The following is a 17566-nucleotide window of genomic DNA, read 5'->3' on the forward strand; positions in this document are numbered from 1 at the left end:
CATGGACTGGTTGAGTTGATTTGGAGCGGTGATCGACTATGAGCGTCAGTTGGTGACCATACGAGACCCTAGCATGTGAGTGCTTACAATGTACGGCGAGGGTACCCGATGTGGGCCAGCATTTTGCTCGGCTGCCAGAGCGAGACAGAGCCTACAACAGGGTTGCATGGGTTTTGTAGCATATGTGATGGAGACATGAGTTGGTGCTAAGAGACCAAGTTCTATCGCTGAGGTTCCGATAGTGAGTGAGCTCCCGGATGTTTTTCCCAAGGAGTTACCGGGTGTGCCTCCTGAGAGGCAAGTGGAGTTTTGGATTGATTTGGTTCAGGGAGCGGCGCCTATCGCCAATGCACATTATCACCTTGCGCCACCTGAGATGTAGGAGTTATCGTCACAGCTCCAGGAGCTGTTGGGGAAGGGCTTTATCCGACCGAGTAGCTCACCGTGGGGAGCACCGATCCTTTTTATCAATAAAAAGGATGGTTCACACCGGATGTGCATTGATTACCGGGAGTTGAACAAGCTGACGGTCAAGAACCGTTATCTAGGGGTGTCAATTTATGACACAACATGATAACAATACACGAAACGAAATGAAATTGGGACGAAATCAAAATTCGAATTCGTGTTCGTGTCGTGTTCGTGTCAAGATTAAAAAACACGATGTCGTGTCGTGCATGTTCATGTCGTGTCGTGTTCGTGTTCGTGTTACATAAAACCTTGTCGTGTCAGACAAAAACACGACACGATTGCCCGATTTGCCACCCCTAGTGAGGAGGATATCAAGAAGACGGTCTTTAGGACTCGATATGGCATTACGAGTTCATGGTGATGCCTTCTGGACTCACCAACGCACCGGCGATGTTCATGGATATCATGAAACCGTGTGGGCAGGCCTATGCTGGATCGATCGGTGATTGTGTTCATCGACGACATTTTGGTGTATTCGAGATCCAGAGAGCATCATGGGGAGCATTTGAGAAAGCTTCTTGGAGTATTGAGATCGGAGAGGCTTTATGCCAAATTCTCCAAGTGTTATTTTTGGTTACGAGAGATCCAGTTCCTGGGACAGCTCGTTAATCAGAATGGGATTTTGGTCGATCCGGCAAAGATTGAGGTGGTCATGAGATGGGAGGTGCCGCAATCTCCCACCGAGATCAGGAGTTTTTTGTGGTTGGCTGGCTACTATCAGAGATTTATCCGAGATTTCTCCAAGATTGTTGTTCCCCTCACCAGGTTGACCTGGAAGGGCGTCACTTTTACTTGGGGTCCCTGAGCAGCAGACCTCATTTGAGACTCTTCGTCAGCGGTTATGTGAATCCCCGATGTTAGCTCCTCCCGAGGGGATGCAGGACTTTCTGGTTTATTGTGATGCATCTATATCCGGGTTGGGTGCGGTGCTAATGTAAAGAGGGCACGTGATAGCATACGCATCGAGGCAGTTGAAGCCTCATCATGAGACAAGATATCCCACCCATGATCTAGAACTGGGGGTGGTGGTGTTCACCCTCAAGATCTGGCGCCACTTTTTGTATGGGGTTCGGTGTAACGCCCGCAAATCCGGGCTAGTCAATTTAGAGGCAATAGGGGTCGAAAACGACTTTTCGACAAAAGATTATTTAGAATAAATAATCTTAACCAAGTTTTAGTATATGTCACGAGGTTTCCGTACATATAAAGAACGCCGAAATCCGAGTTATAACGAAGAAGTTATGGCCCGTCGAAGTTTTACGGCAAAACCGGCACGACACCGGGAAGCGTAAATAGTGAATTTACGATAGAGCGAGATTTAGCCTTAGCGATCTAAACGGAAGTCGTAGAATATGTTAAACTAAGAACATCGATAAAAAGAACGCCCAAATCTGACTTCGTATGAAGAAGTTATGATTTTTCGAAGTTTCGGACTAGCAGTGTACAGCCCGGAATTCGAATATTAGATCGAGTGGTTTTTAGCCGACACGACCTAAACGAGAATCGAAGATCTCATTGAGAGCAGCGTAACGAGAAAAAGATGGGCGAAAACGGATGTCGGATGAAGAAGTTATGAGGATTTAACGGACCAATCGTGTCCCTGCCCGTTAATAATATAAAATTTAAAATCGAGCCAAAATTAGCCGACGAAGTCTAAACGAAAGTTGTAGAGTACGTTCCCACCTTCTCGTGGATATAAAGAACGTCGAAAACGGAGGTCGTACGCGAAAGTTACAAATTTTTAAAGTTGGAAAGTAAACTTGCGAAGCTGATGCATGAAAGGATGACGTGGCCGAACTCCCAGCCATCGGATGAAATCGCTTCGGATGGTGACACCTGGTGCGAGGGTTACGCCCAGCGTAGCGAGGATACGCCTAGCGTCCGGAGAACGCCCCGCGTCCGAGGCCAAGTACGCCCTGCGTACTTCGGTTCTTATCCGTCCGATGGAGTGCAAGACAGCTGGTCCGAGGCTGGCAATCTTATCCGAGGAGTACGCCCAGCGTACCCTCGGTACGCCCAGCATAATGTCCGAAGCCAGACCCTATAAATTGAGGTGCGAGGCTGCCATTTCTCTTCACCCCAAAACCTCTTCTTTCTCTCACTACTTGCTCTCTCTAGCACCTCTAAACATCCCTAAACCCTAGAAAAACCCCTTAGCACCCTAGGGAAGCCCCGAGGCTCCCGGAGTCCCGAGAAAAAGGAGTTTTTCGGTTTCGAAACGCTGCTCCAATTAAGTTCCGGTTTTCGATAAAATTCGCTGTAAGTGTGCTACGCTTACGCAATTTTTAATATAGCTTTCATATAATTATAGGAATGTTATTAGGTCCTTAAAATAATTATTTGGGCTATTAAAATGAGTTATATCGAGTATTATTAACACTTAATAATCCTCGGACTAATTAATTTGTCGCAGTTATCGTTAAACTAAACCCTAGTGGTATCGATACTAGGTTTTATCGAAGGAATATCGTTTTGAGAGTATCGAAGCGCTGTCCGAGTACTGAGTCACCACCTACTCAGGTGAGTGCATGGTCCCTTTCATCTTACACATAGATATGAAGTATTTTACGTGCTATGTGTGCATATTATCTGAATACTTTCTGTCTATGTTGGATGAACGTTTTATACATGTTTTAAAGGATTTAAACTGTATACGTATTTTATATATACGAATATGTTGGGTATGAGATGGGTAGATGAATGATGAGAGATAGAAGATGACGTGAGTATATGTTGGCAGCTATAGACTTAGTGCCTATGAGACGAACACCGGTAGCTATGGACTTAGTACCTTTTAGACGTTGGTAGCTATGGATTTAGTACCTGTTGGGAATTGGTAGCTATGGACTTAGTACCTATTAGTTAGACGCTGGTAGCTAAGGATTTAGTACCTGTAGGAATTGGTAGCTATGGACTTAGTACCTGTTGAACATTGGTAGCTATGGACTTAGTACCTATTAGATAAGGACTGGTAGCTATGGATTTAGTACCCGATGAATAGACTATAGCAGCTATGGAATTAGTGCTTTATGAACGAACATTGGCAGCTATGGATTTAGTGCCAGTCCTATAACCCTGGAAGTAAGGAATAAACGAATGCAGGATAGATGACTCTTAGGTTAAATCCTTAAGAGTAAAGAAGATAACGGGGATGGGTAATGGGGTTAATTGTTTGATGATTAAACATAACAATTATATTATTGTGGGTTGAAAACCCTATGTACTCACCAGGTTTCCCAACCTGACCCACTCAGTTTATGTATATCACAGGTGACGAAGTGAAGTGACATTACACTGAGAGATTTAAAGAGATATAGATCACTAGTGTAAATCATTGTAAGTTCTGTTTATGCTTATGTTTCGGTATTAACGATGACATCCCAAACGTTTTAAAATGAAATAAATACGTTTTCTCGAAAATGTTTTAATAACGTATTTACCATGTTTTTCTAGGAACAAATTCCGCAACCTTTTTATAAAATGAAGTACTCTGATTTTTATAAAGCATAAACAAAATCGGTCTTTTCTGGCTGTGGTTTTGGGGATGTCACATTCGGTGTACCATATACACGGACCACAAGAGCCTGAGGTATCTCATGGATTAGCCCAACTTGAATATGTGTCGGATGAGATGGTTGGATGTGGTGAAAGACTATGACTGTGAGATCCTGTATCATCCGGGCAAGGCTAACGTGGTAGCCGACGCCCTGAGCTGTAGAGCAGAGAGTGCCCCGATTCAAGATGTGTGTTTGAGGATGACAATGATGACTTATGTCTTGGATACCATTCGAGAGGCCCATGCGAAGGTCGTGAAACCGGAGAACAGCAAGAGGAAGCGGGTGATTGGGCAGGTGTTAGAGTTTGTGATGGATAGTCGAGGACTTATGACTTTCCGAGGGCAGATTTAGGGGCCCTATTTGGGCGGATCCCGACGTATTTTGATGGAGGAAGCGCATAAATCGAGTTTCTCGATCCATCCTAGGGCCACTAAGATGTATTTAGACCTGAAGAGAGACTATTGGTGTCCCTGTATGAAGAGGGATGTTGCTTGGGTAGTTGAGAGGTGCTTGACCCGCCGCTGAGTCAAGGCAGAGCACCAGTGTCCACATGTTCCATTGCAGCCTCTTGAGATTCCCCAGTGGAAGTGGGAACAGATCTCAATGGACTTTGTCACCAAGCTGTCGAAGACTGCGTGATTGGCTGACGCGATTTGGGTGATTGTGGACCGACTGACGAAGAGTGTTCACTTCCTTACTATTAGTGAGAGCTCTTATGTGGAAAGATTGGTCGAGATCTATGTGAGAGAAGTGGTAGCGCGACATGGAGTGTTGGTCTCGATAGTGTCAGATCGAGACGTGTGTTTTACTTCCAGATTTTGGAAGAAGTTTCATGAGGAGTTGGGCACGCGCTTGCACTTCAGTACTGCGTATCACCCACAAACAGACGAGCAGAGCGAAAGGACGATTCAGACGCTTGAGGACATGTTGCGTGCATGTGTCATGGACTTCGGAGGAAGTTGGGACACCTACATACCACTGGCTGAGTTTTCCTGCAACAACAACTATCATTCGAGTATTGGTATGCCTCCCTTTGAGCTTCTGTACGGGAGAAGGTGTCGGACCCCCATTTACTGGGAAGAGGTGGGACAGAGAGTGATGGGTGCCACGGAGATAGTGTTGAAGACGTCTGAGCAGAATCAACAGGTCAGACAGAGGTTACTGACGGCAAAGAGTCGCCAAAAGAGTTATGCAGACAGGCGACGATCCAAGCTAGAATTTCAGGTCGGAGATTTTGTATTCCTGAAGGTATCCCCATGGAAAAGGGTGATCCGATTCAGGAAGCGGGGTAAGTTGGGAGCTCGATACATCGGTCCTTTCAGAGTGACCGCCAGAGTGGATAGAGTAGCATACTAGTTGCAGCTGCCTGCGGAGTTGAATCTAATCCATAACACTTTCCACGTGTACCAGTTGAGGAAGTGTGTAGCCGATGAGATGATAGTGGTACCACTGGAGGACATTCAGGTAGATGCGAGCTTGAATTATATTGAGAGGTCGATAGCAATCTTGGATCGAAAGGTGAAGGTTCTGAGAAACAAGGAATTGTCCCTAGTTCAGGTTCAGTGGCAGCATCGGAGAGGGTCCGATTTGACTCGGGAGCCGAAGTTAGAGATGTTGGAGCAACATCCTGAACTATTTGCTGAGCATGACTTCGAGGGAGAAGTTTGATTCTAGTGGGGAAGAACTATAACATTCGGATACCCAGGTATATTATTTTTGTATCATTTCATTTGAGATTTGTGGAGTGACTCGACGAGTTGGTGACTCAACTCGTCAAGTAGAGTCGCGTTTGGTGACGTGGATTAATGAATAGACTCGACGAGTCGGTGAGGCGACTCGCCGAGTCAGCGCTGTTGAAGGAAACCCTAATTTCTCGGCTATGTGGCCTATTTAAAGGCACTTATAGCCTCCCTTTGCGGATACCTTCCCCAGAGAGAAACCCCAAACGATCCTTGATCTTAGAGAGAGAGAGAGAGAGAGAGCTAATCTTGAGCATTTTGGTGTATCTTCGCAAGGAAAGAAGAAGGTTTTCAAGCAAGGAACAAAAAAAGGTTGTTAGATCTGTCATTATTCATCCAAGGGCTTCTGTTAGAGGTATCGAGTTCGAACCTTTCTCTCTTGTTTGAGTAGATATCTCATTTTGAAAATTAGGGCTTCTTTTCTTTATATTTTGGGACTTTATGGATTTGGGGTTCATGAGGAGGCTTGAACTCCATATCTGGACCTTAGGAGCTCCCTAGCATCTAAAGGTTCCTACTTTATTCAGCCTTGGGGGAAATTTATGAGTAAAGAACCCATTTAGACCATGTTCTTGGCATTTCATGCCCAAAATGCCATGCATAGATGTAAAGCCTATGACTTTACGTGATAAATGAGCCCTAAGAGTGTGGATCAGGAGTTTGGGAAAGTATCCTGCCTTAAAATCATCTAAATGCAAGTTGAGTCTGAATGAACTCTTCGAGTTAATGAGCCGACTCGGCGATTAGATTAGGGTTGTCCCGATTAGCTGGATCATGCAAGAGCTTGGCAAGTTGGGGGTTAACTCGAAGAGCTGGACCTTCATGTGATGGTCAAGAATCGATGGGACTCGATGAGTCGCGCGAGTGGAGTCGGCGAGTTTGGTCAATTTCGGACTGTTGACTAGAGTTTCACTTCTATTGACTTTAAGTTTTGGTCAAAATGAGTGATGGAGGTCAGGGAAGGGTAAAATGGTCTTTTACTCATTTCTAGGACTAAGAGTGTAAGAGAGATCAATGAATGGTGTAGTCGAGTGTCAGGAGAGTATTAATTAGAGATATTATCCTTGTGATAGGCGGAGGCTAAATCGAGGATTCCGAGCACGAGATTTTACTAGCTAGCTTACGAGGTGATTCTTCTCATTTTACTTTACCTAGTGTGGTTATTATGTGTGACCAGAGGGTCTTATGTGTTTACTTGAGTTATGCATGATATGTGTGATATGAACTGTGTGCTATATTATGTGATACTTAGACCAGACCGAAAGGTCCAACGAACTATGAGACCAGAGGGTCCTCACTTAGACCGGACCAGAGGGTCCAACGAGCTGTGGGACTGGAGGGTCCCATTGGGACACATTCACCAGAGGGTCTTCCAGAGCTATAGCCTCGAGTGGCTAATTATTTGTGCGTGGTATTTTGGGGAACTCACTGAGCTTTATGCTTACCGTGTTATGTGTTATGTGTTTCAGGTACTTCCGAGGATCGCGGGAAGGCACCAGCATGATTGTACACACCTGTTCGGGATTATGTTGAGGATTCTGGGATTTTGACTTTTGTTGTGGATTATGTTGACTTTGAGACACTTATGATTTTATGAAATATAATATATGAATTTTATGTGTTTTAAAAATGAAAAAAAAATGGTTTGGAAAGTTACGTCGTTATAGTCGCCCTTCTGGAAGTTTTGGTTGTTGGTCTGAAAGGATTAAGAACTTATGTTTCCAAAACTGTTCCGAGCGCTTCTCACGATGTGAGCATTCATAGCTCATGACGTGAGAATGGAACATCTCTACTATTTTGTCTCATTAGGTCACGACGTGACGCAGGCTGTGAGATTTTTGAATAATAATTTTGACATTTGACCGTTGACCTAGGTTGGCTTTAGGTCAAATAGAGTATGTTGAGCGGTAAATTGGGGGTTGGTCATTGTTTATTGTATAGGTGACATGTAGATCCAATATTTTGAGCAACGATTAGTTTTGCTGTCTTTCAGTCGTTAAGATGAGTTTTCTGTAGACATGACCATGTGGATTGATTTGGCTCGGATGTCTATTACCATAATGGCAGCTTAGAAGCGATTGATTTCACCTCTTAATGGATGATTTGGAGTTTCCGAAATGCTACTATATTTGGTGACACTAGCCGGAAAAAAAACTAGCTACCAGTAACTCTATTAGGGAATATTTTTTTGGTTTGGTAGTAAAAATCATAAACTCAACATTAATTGGCTTTCTTAATTACAAAACGTTGTTAGTGCTATTATTTTGTAATTGTCTCTTTTTTCCATTAGCTCCTTTCTGGTGTGAGTTTATAATATTTAAAAAAAATTAAAAAAGATAATAATAATAATAATAATAATAATAATAATAATAATAATAATAATAATAATTGTAATTGTAATTGTAATTGTGCTAGATATGCTAAGCTTGTGTGGCATCAAATAACCAAAATGTCTTACATCAACATACTAAGAATACTACCACTTGCAGCCTTACATACCTGATACCTTACATACGGTGCATAAGGAAAACATAGAAATGTTACGAAAAAAAAAGGTACAAACTTTAAATGATTACAACTTTAGGTCCGAGTGAACTTAATTATGACTTCTACTTATTGCAAACAACCTATAAAAAACTTGCAAGCAAGACCCTTCATTTAGGACTCTGATTTTAGTTCCACAAAATTTTGGAACTTCTTAATACTTTTAATACACCCTTAGTAATCATTAAAAGTGACCATAAATCTCTATTCTAATAAAAGAATAGTTTTATTCTCCTTTTAACATGTGTCACCATATTAGGTCTTCATAATTAATGCATATTTTATTTTTCTTTTGTCATGTGTCACCTATTATGTCTCCTAATTAATGCATGTTATTTGTCAACCTATTGATTATTCATTTCAAATTTCAAATTTTAAATTTCAACTCTAATAACATTAAATTAGTAACATTAGAATAAAAATTAAAAATAAATTAATACAAATTATAAAGTTTTAATTTTACATATTTATTTAAATCAATGATTAGAATTTTATATAACTAAAAAAATCTCTTAATTAATAATTTATTTAAAATAAATGATTAATAATTTTGAGTTTTTTACTATTAAAGTTTAATTAATTTTGTAACTGTGATATCCACGGGTTATAAACTAGTACACATAATATTTGTTGGGTCTAACATGTTCCTTATCTTGCATGCAAGCAACAGAGTTGTAAGGTTACGTAACATAACAAGCCCCTTTAGTTTTGTCTAAGTTACATGGAGTTGTACTCCAATATTTTACAAGCCATTGAATCTAATATCACCATTCACCGGCTTTAAGTTTTATTGAAAATTTTCACTCGAACAAATTGGATTTCTTAAACCAAAATATTTCCCTCTTCCCTGATCCATCAACCCTTTTTATGTTTCCTTGAATAATACATTCTGCATAAAAATTAAACTTTAAGAAATTGACTTTTTATATATAATATACAACTTCAAGTTGCATAATTTTTAAAAGTAATTTTCTTACACACAAAAAAAATGCTTAATCACAGATAACCAATGTTGCGATATCTTGACTTAAAAGCAATAAGCTTTCACAAGTTACAACGTTGACATATAGAAGTAGTGAATAAATTAAAGCCCCCCTCCCCAACTATGATTCTATAAATAGAGCATTAAGAAGACTTATTCTTATAACGAACACAAAGAAAATGGCAAGCAAAAGATGTTTGTTTTTTATCATTTTGGCAACGATTGTTGTTTCATGTATGATTACACAAGTCAAAGCTTATACATCTAGTTACTGTAATCACGAGTCTCGTTGCCCCGGTCAATATATTTCATGCCCTTCTGAGTGCCCTGAAAGCAACTCCAACGACCCTAACACTAAAGTTTGTCGCATTGATTGCTATTCTCCAAAATGCAAGGCTCAATGCAAACATAGTAAGAATTACTTCATTTATTTTCTTGTTATCTTTATCGATTCATAAATATTTGATATTTTGTATAACTGCTCTGTAAAAACTATTTCATATAGAGTTTACCAACTGTATCTAAGGTCAATTTTAAAAATAACAGCGTAAGATACGGTCAAATTTAAAAATAACAACGTAACATACTAACATCATATTTCCATTCATTCATATTATAATAATAAATTTTAAGAATATTTTTTATTAATTAAGGTATTTTTTCCCCTTTGTAGACAAACCAGAGTGTGACACACCGGGATCTGCATGCTACGACCCACGGTTCATCGGAGGAGACAGCATCGTCTTCTACTTTCACGGCAAAGTCAACGAGCATTTCAGTTTGGTCTCCGATTCTAACCTCCAAATCAACGGACGATTCATCGGCCACCAACCCACCGGCAGATCCAGACCCTTCACCTGGATCCAAGCCTTGGGTCTCCTTTTCAACTCCCACAGTTTCTCCCTGGAAGCGACTAAATCTGCCACCTGGGATGGCAGAATCGACCACCTAAAATTCTCCTACGATGGAGAAGATGTTTCATTAGCTCTTGGTGGGTTATCGTCATGGAAGTCGCCAGAGGGTGAAATCGAAGTGGAGAGAACTTCTGAGGTGAACAGTGTGATGGTGAACATACCTGGAGTTGTGGAGATTTTGGTGAATGTGGTGCCGGTTACTGCTGAAGATGATAAGATCCATGGCTACAATGTACCTTCTGATGACTGTTTTGCTCATTTGGAAGTGCAGTTTAAGTTTACCGGACTTTCCGATGGAGTTGAAGGGGTTTTGGGAAGGACATATCAGCCGGATTTTAAGAATCCTGCAAAGCCAGGGGTTGCTATGGCGGTTGTTGGAGGAGAAGACAAGTATAGAACGACGTCTTTGTTGTCTTCCGATTGTGCAAACTGCATTTACGATTCCAGTAATGTTGCAGAGAAAGAGAATAATATGATTAAAGAGCATGAAACTTTGGATTGTTCTGCCAAGGGATTGTTCCGTGGAAATGGGATTGTTTGCAAGAAATGAGGGGTGAAATGAAGTGAACATCTTCAACGTATTATGAAATAAAATCATCATAAATAATTAATAAATTATGTTGTAATGTTCAATATAGGAAAGAAAAATGTATTGCAATGTTTCATGCCATTTTGAATGAAAATGAATCGATATCAAATTAGCATGGAATTATTAATCAAATGAGAAGAGACATCAAACAGCTATACATGACATCAAATTTCAAAGTGATCCTCGATGCTATACAAGTAAAAAGATGTTTTATTATTGTTATTTTGCGGGAAAATTCATCCATTTTGAGGTTGAGAAAAGCCAAAATCGTAGTTACCATTTCAAGATGATATCCTTTGCTCAAACTGTTTTGTTTAAAGCCTAGTTTTCTGTTGAAGAGGTTAAAGTGTTAAAGATGTTGTAGTGTCGTTTGAAAGTAACAAGCCTCCCAGACATGATGAGTTTAGTTTTAATTTCTTGAAGAAGTATTGAGATTTTATTAACAGGGATATTGTTCGTATGATGTGTCTTTCATACACTCGTATTCCAAATGGGTTGTAATTCGCAATTCATTTCTTTGATGTCGAAAGTGACGAGCTAGATGGCAATAATTGATTGCCGCCCTATTTCATTGATATGGGTTAATAGAGTAAAGAAGATGGACTTAAAGTTTTCGTATATTGAATTGAATGAATGTTACAGGTATAAATACACAGAATAATGAAACATACTCCTAACCTAACTGCATACAATTAGGAACCAAGAAATACACGTGAGTCCTAGATTAGGACTTCAATCTATATATTCACATACAATTTAATTTTTATATTTTATCACTATTACCCCCTGCAAGCTCAAGGGAGGACAAACTTGAAGCTTGTGACGTATAGTACTGATGCGATCCTTAGCCAAAGGTTTGGTAAAGATATTGGCTAGCTGATCAAGAGATGAAACGCGACCAATTTGTAGTGTACCAGCATCAACTTGTTCTCTTACAAAATGAAAATCTAATGCAATGTGCTTGGATCTGGTGCTAATGATTGGATTTTTGCACATGAAGGAGGCACCTACATTGTCACAAAGAATTACAGGAGGTTTTGTCATTGGCACCTGGAGGTGACGTAGAAGATGTTGCACCTATAAGAGTTCAGCTGTTGTGTAGGCTAATGCTCTATATTTTGCCTCTGTACTAGATCTTGCAACTACCCGTTGTTTTCTGGATGTCCAACTAACCAAGTTTGGACCATGAAAAACAGCAAACCCATATTGTGAGCGACTGTCAACCTTGTCTGAAATCCAACCAGAGTCTGAATAGGCTAAAAAAGATGAGGCTGTATGATTGTGAAAATGGAGACAATGGGACAAAGTTCCATTTAGGTACCTTAAACTTCGCTTTACCGCCTGCCAATGGAGAGTTGTTGGTGCATGCATGAATTGACAAACTCTATTGACAGCAAAAGAGATGTCCGGACGTGTAATTGTTGCATATTGTAAGGAACCAACTGTTTGTCTATAGAGCTTAGGATTTGAAAAGGGGTCACCATCAAGGTGTAAAGGTAGTGAAGGATATGATAGTGTCGTGACTGGCTTTGCATCAAGCATTTTGGTGTGTTTGAGGATATCACGAATATATTGTTGTTGTGACAATTGAAGTCCATGACTGGTGTTGGGTCAAAATATGGTTTATACTTTGCTTTTCTAGGAAATTGTATTTGAATGTATTATCATATTTGTGTTTGCAGTCAGGAGGTGTTTATGGCTGTAAACAGGTTTACGGTCGTAAACCCTGTTTACGGTCCAATGGGTGTTTACGACCGTAAACCCATTAGGCCCATGTTTCCCGTGTGTATATATAGGAGTGAAGGGTGTGAGGAAAACAATGATCAACACTAGAGGAGCTTAAGTGTGTGCATTTGAAGATGTTCTAGAAAGAGAGAAAAGAGAGTGTGTGTGTGTGTGTGTGTTAGTGTGTGTGAATCTTGTATCCGGATCTTCATTCATAATAATATCATACAAGATTCATCATATTCTTCTTCTCCTTCTCTTCTATTTGATCTGACATCATCCGTTTGATTGAGATTCCGCACCATCAAACGGATCTGATTGATACACAAACAAATTAGGGACTTACAATTGGTATCAAAGTTTGGTTGTATCAATCAATTTTTTCAGATCTGCAGCTTATTTGATCTTATTTTGAAGAGATTTTTGTCTTTTTGGATATATCTCGCAAAAATAAGGGGGGTTTGTTCTTCGCGTTTTTCCTAAAAATGAGTTTTTAATCGAGTTTTGGAGCAAAAAGGGTGAAAAAAACGCTGTTTTTCGTCAAGAACAACAATTTCCAGCCTTGTCGTCGCATCAACAGCTCTTTATTATAAAAATAAAGGAGATTTAGAGATGCCGAGGATCGAACTCAAGACCTCCAACACTTCAAACCACACGCCTTAACCAGTTGAGCTACAAGAGAACTTGTTACACTGTTTCATCGTTTAAACTTTATACACTTCTCAGCAGCAGCAAGCCAAGCTTCGCATCAGCACATCGCACCTCGCCTCGTTCAGCATCCTCGCACCAGGTCCTTGCCTTCGCTCCTCGGATCCTCGGCCTCGCTTCATCCTCGCATCGCAGCAACCTCGCATCCTCGCAAGAGAAGTCTTCGCATCGCGCTTCAATAAATAAAAAAAGGAAGCGAAGTTTTGGTTGCGGGGTTCGAACCCGAGACATCTACTTCAAAAGTCCGCGCACTGTGCCAACTCCACCAACAGATCCTTTGTGGCTTAACTCCGAAATTTTGAACTTAACCACTCCTTGCCGCTTCCAAGTTTCGCAAAATTTACACTTTTTGCCAAAAATCAATTTCTTTTATTTTTAAGCTCCATTTTCAACCAAAAATTTTAGTTTTTAAATTTTGACATTTTACTTAAAATTTTGACTTTGGCTTTAAAGTTTGACCCTTGACTTTAAACTTTGACCTTCTCGTTTGACTATTAAATTTTCAAGTTTAGCTTTTCGGTTTGACTTTTAAGTTTGACTTTTGAGTTTGATTTTTTAAATTTGACTTTTAAGGTTGACTTTTGAGGTTTATAGTCAAAGGACATTTTTAAATTTAAGTTTGACTTTTAAGTTCTAGTTGTGCTTTTAATAGTTTTTGAAGTTTACGAGGGAATTGAAGACATGAAAGAGAGTCGTCAAGAGATGTTAAGACAAAACTTCAACATGTTCGATTATATCCCTAGAGAAATCCTGGAAGCTCAGTTGCAGCGATTTACCACACTCACTTCTGAGATGAATATAGCTGGGATCTTCTTGACCAAATCTGAGATAAACAAAAAGCTGCTGAATGCCCTTCCGTAATCGTGGGATATGGACGTGGCTGACATCAAGAAGACAAAAGATCTCAATCGTCTTAGTCTTGCTGATATAATTGAAGAACTTGACGTCTTGAATTGTCGAAAAGCAATGAGTTCCGCAAACCTTCCGGTCAATGAACTTTCATGTTCTCAATCATGTGAAGCCACGATTAAACTTCTTCGTGAACATAATGATTTATTATGTAGGGAAGTTGAGGACCTGAGATATGAAGGATATCAACTCAGGAAAGGACAGAAACCCCTGAAGGCACAATTAGAAAGAAAAATAAAGGATTTTAAGAGAATTCAGACAGAATATAGTGAAAAATGTGAACTTTATGACTATATTAAGAGACAACTTGATACTGTAACTGAAGAACTTGACGCTTTGAAAACTAAGCGTGGAAAAATAGATGTTAGTTTCAAAAATTATACTGCGTGAAGTAAGACAGTCGAGTCCTTATTTGAAACCCAATTAAAATTCAAAGATAATCGAAACAAGGGTCTAGGGTATGATAGTGTTCCTCCACCTTTCAATCATAACTACACATCCATCCCTATGACACATGAAGAAATTGACTGGGAGGCACATCTTCGATATGGAAAACCAGCTGGATTTGTGTCAGGAGGTATTCAAGTTGAAAATACTAATGCTTCTACTTTATGTGCAGGTAAAGTAGCAGAGGATGAGAACAAGGAGAACACCATTGAACAAACCAACATCTCCTTGAACTCTGAATCTATTGCTTCGAACTTAACTGCTTCTGATCAACCTGCCGTTGAGAAATACAGGCCACCAATTCCAATGCAACAAAGTTCTTGTTGCAAGTGTGCATGTGGGAAAAATCAGAGACAAGGCAAGGATACGCCACCAGGGGCAAGAAGAAATAACTTTACAGTGAAGAAAAAAATATGTTTTCACTGTGGAACACCTGGACACATTGCCCGCAACTGTCCAAATCGTGCATACGTTCCTTACTACATACAAGGCTCGCAGAACGCACCAAGAGGGAGATACAACAAAAGATACCCCTCGAGATCACGATCAGACATTGACGACTGGAATGCCAAGAAGGCCAAGAATCAAACTCCAAATGACAAGAATCAAAATCTTAAAGTCAAGATGGGAAGTTCAGCCAAGAAGCCAAATCAAAGAGATGATCCCGTAAAATCAAAATCAAAGTCATCTCAACGGCCGACATCAAGCTCAAAAGCAAGTACTGAGCCACCCATCGGATCGAAAAAGAAATGGGTTAAACCCAACTACAAATGGGTTCCAAAGGCTCACTCTCCCAAATCTTCTAACGACTCTAATATTTCTTCATCTTCTGTTTGTGATAAACAGGATATGTCATGGGAGAAAGTACCGTGCAATGATGACAAAAGTCGACCCAGTTTCAAAATGGACTGGGTTCCAAAGACCAACTGATCCCACTTTGTGTTGAAGCAACTATGGAGGCATATCATCAGACTTCGGGTTTGTTGGTGGTGGCTGTTCCTGGCACTTGATAGGGGACATCGATCAACTGTACAACACTCAGAACATTATTTAGGAGAATGTGTCCTTTGCGGGAAGGGAAGAAAAGAAGTGATCACTCACAGGGTTTGTGCTTAATGACATGAAGAATTTTCGGATCTGTTTTGAGTTTATGCATGCTGTTCTCAGACCTTCTTGATGCAAATTCAATCGGTGACTTACGGTTTGATTTTTCTTCTCTATACTCCTGAGTTTTTTCTTAAGATGATTCACTTTAAAGACTAATTTTTGTTTTAGGATAGTTTAAATTTGCGTATTTACTTTCGTTTCTCTTATATGCACAAATTTAGGGGGAGAAATAAAAACAAAACAAAAATTTTAAAATTTTAAAAAATAAAAAAAAAACATTAGAAAATCAGAAAATCAAAAATATGTTGGTTATGAAGTGTGCTTGAGGGAGATATTTTGGGAAATGATATGATCATGTGATAATAGGCAACCTGAGTCTGCGTAACGTACCCAAAGTTGAAGGGTCTTTGCTCTGGTTTGATGCGTCGGTAGGCACGAAAGATTCTAAATGGACATGATTAGGCAGAGCTGAACTTAGGAAATCTATGGAATTGACAAATCTTGACCTAGTTAGATCCGTTCAGCCTGACAATACGACGCTCGGATAGATTGAGCAGGGAGATATATATGGGAATCTACTCGTCACATTAAATGAACCCGTACTTAGAACCGTGGTTTAACATTTCCTCGATGTGCGGATTCTATCCTTAATTCCAGTTGGATGGGGCGACTAGTAAATTCCGATAAATTAGGTCTATAGAAAATCGTTTTCTTTCTTTCTGTCTGTTAGTTATATGTTGTCTCCTTTGCGTGACTTCCAATCCGACCTAGTACACAACATATGCAACTCTATTTCTCTGCATGTTATATATATATGAAATTCCTCTTATCTGTTAGCCATATGATGTCTCCTTTGTGTGACTTCCAATATGACCTGGTACACAGCATATGCAACCTTCTACTTCTCAACCCCTTTGAAACAATAAGTAATAGCAATCTGAATCTGTTCTCTCTCTGAATGATTGTCTGCTCACCCGGTGTAAGGAGTACTCTGGAACTTCTTGATGGTTGGGGCATATCAGGAAGCGGGAAACATGTTCCCGTATAATTAAAATTGAACACTCAAAGATTGTCAATAGATCTCGTTGCACAATTTAGCTGGACAACAATATCCCTGGTCGTCGTCGGCTGAATGGTCCTTAAGATATATTATCTAAGAACTTAGGATCAGATATAATATCTAGGAACTTAGGATCACTTTGTCTTACAATTATTAGTATGTCCTAAAATTGTCACAATTTTTTGTGCTTAAGTGGACCACAATACCGATGATCGACTAGACAAAGACGTGAAGATAGAAGGTACCGACAAGCAGATAAAGGTTGTTTAAAAACTTTGACCCCAAACCATTCTTAAAGGTAGATATCATTTTATTTTTGTTAAATTTGTTCATAGTTTCTTCTAATTTAAATATTATGGGAAAATTAAAAATTAAAAAAAAACAAACAAACAAAAATCAGAAAATTAAAAAAAAATCCAAAAATAGTGTTATTTATGTTTTATTTCTTGTTCAAGAAAATCAAAAATATGAAAATATTTTTGTTTCTGTGCTAAGTTTTCTTTTAGTTTAGTTTGTCTTGAAAAGTGATTTCAGGTATAGATAAGACTCATGAAGTTTGTGTCGAAGATTTATGATCCAAGGCTTCATCTGTGAGCATCGAAGAATTCACATTCGAAGGAGCAAGAAATGAAGATTATTCTTTCAACATTCAATCTTTCAAACCCATAAGCAAGGTGAAGCTGAAATTGAAGAATATGTGACAGATTGCATTGAAGCCTCCTCAATCAGTCCGCTGCTATCTTAAACCTGCTGAAGTGGTCTAGAAGATTTGTTCTCTCTGAAGATTCTCAAGCTAAAAGCGCTATCTTTCAAG

At 39.7% G+C, this 17566-nt stretch overlaps 1 protein-coding gene across 1 annotated transcript; it reads left to right on the plus strand.

Annotated features, from left to right (window-relative positions):
* The first annotated feature begins 9462 nt into the window (after positions 1-9462).
* On the plus strand, positions 9463-10928 carry LOC111901143 (uncharacterized). Its single transcript, XM_023897024.3, has 2 exons — positions 9463-9704; positions 9967-10928. Exons 1-2 carry the CDS (start codon positions 9473-9475, stop codon positions 10755-10757), a joined length of 1023 nt encoding a protein of 340 aa, XP_023752792.1. The 5' UTR covers positions 9463-9472; the 3' UTR covers positions 10758-10928.
* The last annotated feature ends 6638 nt before the right edge of the window (positions 10929-17566 follow it).

Source organism: Lactuca sativa, chromosome 7 (assembly GCF_002870075.4).
Source record: "Lactuca sativa cultivar Salinas chromosome 7, Lsat_Salinas_v11, whole genome shotgun sequence".
Taxonomy (NCBI): domain Eukaryota; kingdom Viridiplantae; phylum Streptophyta; class Magnoliopsida; order Asterales; family Asteraceae; genus Lactuca; species Lactuca sativa.

Coding starts and splice junctions, on each gene's coding strand:
- LOC111901143 (XM_023897024.3), top strand. CDS start 9,473: ATGGCAAGCAAAAGATGTTTGTTTTTTATCATTTTGGCAACGATTGTT. Junction 9,705..9,966: donor CAAGGCTCAATGCAAACATA/GTAAGAATTACT, acceptor TCCCCTTTGTAG/ACAAACCAGAGTGTGACACA.